Here is a 7,241-nt window from a genome sequence, read left to right as displayed (position 1 = left end):
GCATCGTAGCCAATACGGTGGCAAGAATTTATTCTAGCTAGCAATCCAGCAAGAAAACAAGCATCGTGTGCCGCCGGCTTAACCAATGAACATATTAGGAGCTGTAAGGGTGCAGTCCCATGGAGCGTATCGCGCGTATCGCGGATCGCGCGTATCGAAAATCTGACCAATCGCGGACGTTCCGCTGTTTTTGATGCGCGAAAATTTCGTTCCTCTGGTCCCATGGAGAGAAATTCGCGTAAGCGGATCAGGCGGACAGTCAATCATAAAACGAGTTTTGTTATTTTTCTTTATTTGCCTTCATCTAAACAGTTGTATGATTGGTAAACCGCCGATCCGTTTACGTTAATTCCGCTTTTATATTATTATTTAATTTTATTAAGCCTTTTGACACATTGTTTGATTCGAAATAAAATTTAATACAATTTTTGATTTTTTGATCATAATGACATATTTTTATTTCATATTGTATCGAAAAAATGTGCGGATTTAGCTCCGGGGGGAGGGTGCCCACTTGGCCCCGGTATTCTTAAAATTTTATTTTCTCACATCATTTTTTGTGTATATGGATGAAATGAAGTTGCAAACACCTTTGTTATTAAAAATTGTAATTAAAAAAAAAGGTGCCCTCTTAGCCCCGGTCTCCCCTATACATAAATTAAAAATGAAACTTAAGTTATCACTAAAATATTAAACATAAGCATAATTATAAAAATGTATAAAATTTATTAAATTAAATAAGTTTTTCTGATTTATCTTCTGTTTTGCATCTAATTATTTATAAACTTTTATTTTAGATATATTTGGTAAAAGCAAATATTTTCATTTTTATGAATAAGTCAGTAGGAATAAAAAATTTCTTGTTATCGTGTAGCATAGTTTCTTTTTTTTGTGGGACAATATATTTATAAGATAAATAACTTGAATTAGAAAAAATATCACGCAATTAGAAAAATGTACGTATAAAATAAATGACTTGGTGAATTAGGAAAATATCACGCAATTAGAAAATGTGTATTTGAAAATGTAATTTATTAGAGATTTATTAGAGATAGACAATTTATTAAAGAAAGATACTGATATCACTTTATACAAAAGAGAATGGATAGTATAACAGCGATTTAATCAATGTTCGATCTGACAACCTTCTAGACTTAAAGCTCTTGCCAGATTTCGTGCAACGCCTATTCGGAAGATGGAAACCTTGTCTTGAAATTTTGGATCGTCGCCGTGTGCCTCCACGCAACGTAGCAACTCGTAGCAATCATTCGAAGAAAAGATTACGTCTTCCGCTTCTAACAGCGGTATAGCATCCGTGAGCAGGATGGACCAGAAACTGAGAAAAAATTTTACATTGTAAGTTGTGTAATCATGAATTTTCTTAAAACGAACAACAACTTACTACTTCGGCGTCAAATTTGAAACTAAAAGGGACACCAACAGACTCGCCGCTTCGCGGTATTCGTCCATTCCGTACATGTGATGAAACTCGCAATACTTTCCTATAATAAAACTTTATATTAATTACTGTAATCACACACGCACAATTAGTTACATAATTTATATAATTACAAGAAATTACATTGTTATGTACACTACTCAACAAAAAATAAGGAATACTTTCGAACACGTTCAAAATTGCACAATCTTTGAATGACCGTAACTCGGTGAAAAATCATCGTTGATAAAAAAATAAAAAAGCATTTTAAAGTTTGAAATCTTTGAAATCTCTACATTTGAAATCGGTAATTGATATTTCGATATGACTGATTTTTTGGGGAGTTATACGGATATAAATGGATGTCCGTCAAATCTGAAAATTTTGTGCGAAATTTACAAAGTTCTATGGCGTGAACTAAAAATCGCACACAAATGCAGTTTACAGCATTCGAAAGAGTGAATCTTTACCTTCAATTTGTTTTTTTATCGAACATAATACGATTTTTTTTCACTGAGTTATTGAATGTTGAATAATTCGGTGAAAAAAAATCGTATTATGTTCGATAAAAAAACAAATTGAAGGTAAAGATTCACTCTTTCGAATGCTGTAAACTGCATTTGTGTGCGATTTTTAGTTCACGCCATAGAACTTTGTAAATTTCGCACAAAATTTTCAGATTTGACGGACATCCATTTATATCCGTATAACTCCCCAAAAAATCAGTCATATCGAAATATCAATTACCGATTTCAAATGTAGAGATTTCAAGCTTTAAAATGCTTTTTTTATTTTTTTTATCTACGATCCTTTTTTACCGAGTTACGGTCATTCAAAGGTTGTGCAATTTTGAGCGTGTTCGAAAGTGTTTCTTATTTTTTGTTGAATAGTGTATTATAGAAATATTGATAGAATTATTATGATAGTTATTACATATAAAATAATTATTGATGATTATTTTAGTTGATTATACATAATTCTTTACCCAAAAATGTGAGTCTGTCGCTAGCCAACATACAGGATCCCAAGTTCTCTAACAAATCGCGACATTCTAATTCTCCGTATTCCGCGTAATGCTTCAAAAACTGGTCCGCGATGTATGTGGTAAAGTTGCCGTCATGTGCCTTGAGCGCCCATGTAAGAGCATTGCCCAATCTCCCTTGTCTTATGCTTTTCATCCCTTGGATCTTACATATACTAGTAACTAAGAATTTTTTTTTAGTTATTGTAAATCTTGTTTAAGCCAAGAGAGAAGTGGAAAGAAAGAAAGATCGAATTTTACCAACGTGCGGCATATTATTGTCTCGTGCGACGTCAATAATTTTGTTGATTCTTGCCTCTGTGCCTGTTGGTAACGACTGCAACAAAATTTCTAGTCTCGCCAAACCTTGTGTGAGGCAATGTATCAAATAACTCGCGCCACACTGCCACAACGAGCGATGACTCATCAGTGTGGTGCCATACTCTAATATGAGAGATTCATGAAGCTGTGCAGTCACACTGTAATAAGATACAAGATATTTTAATTTATAATTATACCCTATATTATATACAGTGTTGTGCACAGATGATTTTAAAATTAACTAGATAAAGATAAGATGAAAATTTGGAAATTTATCTTAGATGAGATAAAGATGATTCAATTAAATTCATCCAGATAATCTAGATAAATTTATCTAAAAATTTATCTGAAATTTTCTAGATAATTTTTTTTATTTTTGAGACTTACAGTTACAACAAATAATAAAAAAATTCATACAAAAGGCTATAGGAGTCAACTTCTGGTTGTTAAAAATTTCGAGATGTACATTTAATTAATAATAACATATGATTTCGATTCCTGTTTGAGTCATCTTTAGCGTAACAACCTTAATATTACAGCAATTAATATATCGCAGTAAATGTCTTTAATTTTAATTTACGATGACGTTCTGCAATTCTCGTGTGATTTACTATTACTTTGTGTATGACTTGTTGACTCCGTGAGGTGAGCACAATTTTTATTTCTGTTCTGTATATTATTCATTTTCTTTTTTTGTATGTGACTTGTTGACTCCGTGAGGTGAGACAATTTCTGTTGTCCTCTATATTATTCACTTTCTTTAACGATGTTTTTAAATTTTAGCTTGAGTTTTTATCCACAACGGTCACATACAAAAGGAGAGAAAACTTTGAAGACATTGACTGCGATATATTAATTGCTGTAATATTAAAAGGTTGTAACGCTGAAGATGACTCAAATAGGAGTCGAAACGTACAAAATCATATATTATTAATTAAATGTATATCTCGAAATTTTTAACAGCCAGAGGTTGTGACTCCTATAGCCTTTTATACAAATTTTTTTTATTGTTTGTATCAATTAAAGAAGTCTATAACTTATTAATTTTAATTTAATTTCATTATTATTCACAGTTAATAAAAAATATAAGATTTTGTCACTTATTTTACCTTTTCTGTGGCTGAATTAGTGTACACTTTTAGAACTTAAAATGAGGTAGGTATTTTATATATATATATATATATATATGTTTGATATTTGGCGAAAGAGAGACAGAGAGTTCTATGCACTACGACTCTCTGCACGTCTAACGCAAAAATAAAAAGCAGAGGGTCGATTGTGTATCTCGAAATAAGGTAAAAATTGCAAAAGTGAGCAAATTCACTAGAATAGTTATAATTTAATTGGTCAATATTTAGTGAATTTGCTCACTTTTATAATTTTTTCCTCATTTCAAGATACACAATCAACTCTCAAATCACTTGAGTTCAAGTGAGTAGTTATATAAGGTCTGTTCGTGTTGCATCAAATCCCCAAATATTTTTGCACTTAAAATAATATAGATATACATATATTTGGCCTTGAAAAGAGACAGCGAAGGTGCCGAATACAAAAAGTGCAAGCAACGCGAACAGACCTATCTACTACTGGATGCACCCACTTTCTCCTTGAGACTAAACATTTTTCTGCGAACATCAACTACATAAAAGGGAATATTTCAATATTCAGCACATTTTCAGCAATGTAAAATGTAAACTAAATTATCTAAATGTCATTCTAGATAAAGATAAGATGATATCAAAATTTCATTTCTAGACGATCATCTAAATATTTTTATCCAGATGAGATCCAACACTGATTATATATAAACCCTAGTGGGTTTATACTCACTTGGTCTTTTCTTTGCTGAGAATGTTTAATTTTCCACATTTGTACAATAGATCCATCAGGTGAGCCGCAAACCAGCCATTATCGCTCATATATTGTATTTCTTTGATAACTTGGTACAAATCATTTTCCATTAAAGCAAGGATTACACGATCCAAATGCCTATTAGCTTGCCATCTCTCAGCAACGCTATTCGCATAGCGTGAAAGTTCCAGCTGTTTGCAGCAGGGAGCTGAGTAAAATAATTTTGCTGCCAGCAATTCATACCATGCTTCTGTGTACATGGAATATTCCCATAATATCGATTCATCTCCCGCTATCAACTGCAAAGCAAAAGTATTAACTTTTATGTTAAAAAAAAAGAAAGAAACTTAATATTGCTTTACTGACCTTCATAAGCATTTCCAGATTGTTATCTATAACAAAGCAATTGGTCTCCAGATTTGAGCAAAGATCCATTTGCCAGTGTTTCCATCGCATAATAAATTCATTTACGGAATATCCGCCATATACATTATAAACTGGCATTGTTCTGATAATATTGTCCGCAGTAATAAATGCTGAATGATCCGCTTTGCTGTGCAATGCCAGAAGACGGCAAACTAGATTTAATTTACCATGGAATGCACAGCCCATTACAGCTTCCCAATAATTTATATTCTCTAAATCGGCACAGATAGTTTTCTGAGACAAAATCTTTGACGCTGCCAGTTCTCTTGAAGGAAAATGAAAGCTGATCCACTCCAACAACTGTGGTAGCACAACATCGCCTGTGAACATCACCAAAATCTTTTAGAAAAGTTTTTTGTGTTTAAGACAAAAAGAGCTGTCCTAAATAAAAATTTATATCTATTTTTGTATTTTTATATTATTTCATAAATTATATTGTACATTTTAACTCAATTTACCTGGTACAATGTCAACATAAAGAATTTCTGTCAAATGCCAAATGCATTCTACTTGATAAAATATAGTGAGAAAATTTTCTAGCATAGTCTTCTCTTCTGATAATGATTCCTTTGGTAGTATCTCTTGTAAATTTTCAACACAGGCTCTCAATATAGATCTATATTGTTTGCTATGTTTGAGAAGCTCTGGTCTAATATCGCCAGAGGAAGATTTAAGCTTTTGAATTGATAGAAAGATACCATTGCTCTCATTAACGAGTTTACGCAAAAGTGGTGAGAATAATATGATTTCTGGTCGGAGGAAATGTACCCTGGCATCACATGGTGCAAATTGACTTCTAATGTCTAAAATAAATTCTTAATGTAGCAAAATAATTCCTAACTTATATATATGCATTAAGAGATACAGATCCATAATATATAATTTCTGTACATATATGTATATATTATTTGGCAACCTTGTGAATATTTGTCCACATGTTTGTATGCATGTATCCCAAATCTATTGCTATTGATCCAGGTTGTCGCGATACCTGCTCTCCTACAAACATCATCTGCTATAACCTGCCAAACACAAAGTTAACCAGATGATTGTTGATTAGCTAGTAAAAAGAATTATAAAATTACAGTCTCTGGTTTCTTCTAATATCTATTATAATAAAAAATAAAAAATTTCAATACAAAAAATGTATAATTAGTTTTAAAAGCAAATTCGTGCAGATTGGACCAGATATGTAAATAAACTTGCAAATGATTCCTAAAATATCGATTACAGATGATCTAAATAAATTAACACAGTACTTTACAACGTAATGTTGTCTAATTTTGTATTAAAATTTAAAGTAAACATTAAAACATAATATTTATGTATCTGGACAAATTTACATGTAAATATTATTTTATGATATATTACATGTGTGTACATCTCACTAACAATTATTTGAGCATTATCGACTTCGTCCATGGTCACTCAATTTACTTCTTCCTAAATTTGTAAATCACGTTGACACTATTATTATAATTAATAGTTCTGTAAATCATATATGTAATACTACTATATTGCTAATACAGCCTTTTTTGGGAGTGGGGGATGAATGCGAAGCAGAGGCTGCGTTCCGTTTCACGCATGTGGTCTGTTTTCTGTTCCTGCACTAGACTGCACTAGAACTCTCTTTCTCGCTTTCGTTAACTATCAAACATACATCTATCTCACTTTAAGTTCCAAAAGTGTACACTAGTTCAGCCACAGAAAACAGACCTATGATGTGCATGGGTGCGTTCCAAAACTCGACTCTATCAACTCCGAGTATCATTTATCCTTGTTCTTCATCGAATGTTGACGCACCCCATAATGCATCATTTATTCTTGTTTAACATTCGGTGAAAAACAAGGATAAAAGATGCATCATGTGCATCATGCGTGAAACGGAACGCAGCCAGAGAGATAGGGAATATTGAATCTCTCACTTCCACAGAGTACTCGAGGCTGCGGTCCACTTGACGCTACAAACGCTTCGAAGCATTCTTTGATTAGTCAATTCGTAAAATTCTTTGTTTTGATTGGTCGCTCAAACGCTTCGAGGCGTTTGTAGCGTCGAGTGGACCGCAGCCCGAATGTGGTGCGCATACGCTGTACAAGTGTACCCTATTGCTGGATTCACACTGCATCCGATTTTCGTCGTACGACAAAACGCTCTGTAACTAATCAGAAAACAGGATTCCGATG

The 7,241-nt window shown here is 32.8% G+C and overlaps 1 protein-coding gene across 1 annotated transcript; it reads right to left on the bottom strand.

The window, feature by feature from the left end:
* Positions 1–1,125: 1,125 nt before the first annotated feature.
* Nup75 (nuclear pore complex protein Nup75) lies at positions 1,126–6,542 on the bottom strand. Its single transcript, XM_018461787.1, has 9 exons — positions 6,450–6,542; positions 5,974–6,079; positions 5,516–5,860; positions 4,998–5,377; positions 4,611–4,930; positions 2,721–2,938; positions 2,424–2,642; positions 1,403–1,502; positions 1,126–1,336 (listed from the first exon to the last, which is right to left on the bottom strand). The coding sequence occupies exons 1-9, from the start codon at positions 6,477–6,479 to the stop codon at positions 1,126–1,128; spliced, it is 1,929 nt and encodes a 642-aa protein (XP_018317289.1). The 5' UTR covers positions 6,480–6,542.
* Positions 6,543–7,241: the final 699 nt, after the last annotated feature.

This window comes from Mycetomoellerius zeteki, unplaced genomic scaffold (assembly GCF_001594055.1).
Source record: "Mycetomoellerius zeteki isolate Tzet28-1 unplaced genomic scaffold, Tzet1.0 scaffold128, whole genome shotgun sequence".
Classification (NCBI taxonomy): Eukaryota; Metazoa; Arthropoda; class Insecta; order Hymenoptera; family Formicidae; genus Mycetomoellerius; species Mycetomoellerius zeteki.
This window is presented reverse-complemented; position numbering and strand designations above follow the sequence as displayed.

Bases quoted from the DNA above. Each gene is read 5' to 3' on its own strand.
- Nup75 (XM_018461787.1), bottom strand. From the start codon at position 6,479: ATGGACGAAGTCGATAATGCTCAAATAATT. The intron at 5,378-5,515 runs GTAAATTGAGTT...TGATGTTCACAG, and splicing joins TTATGTTGACATTGTACCAG to GCGATGTTGTGCTACCACAG. The intron at 2,643-2,720 runs GTAAAATTCGAT...AAAAATTCTTAG, and splicing joins CAATAATATGCCGCACGTTG to TTACTAGTATATGTAAGATC.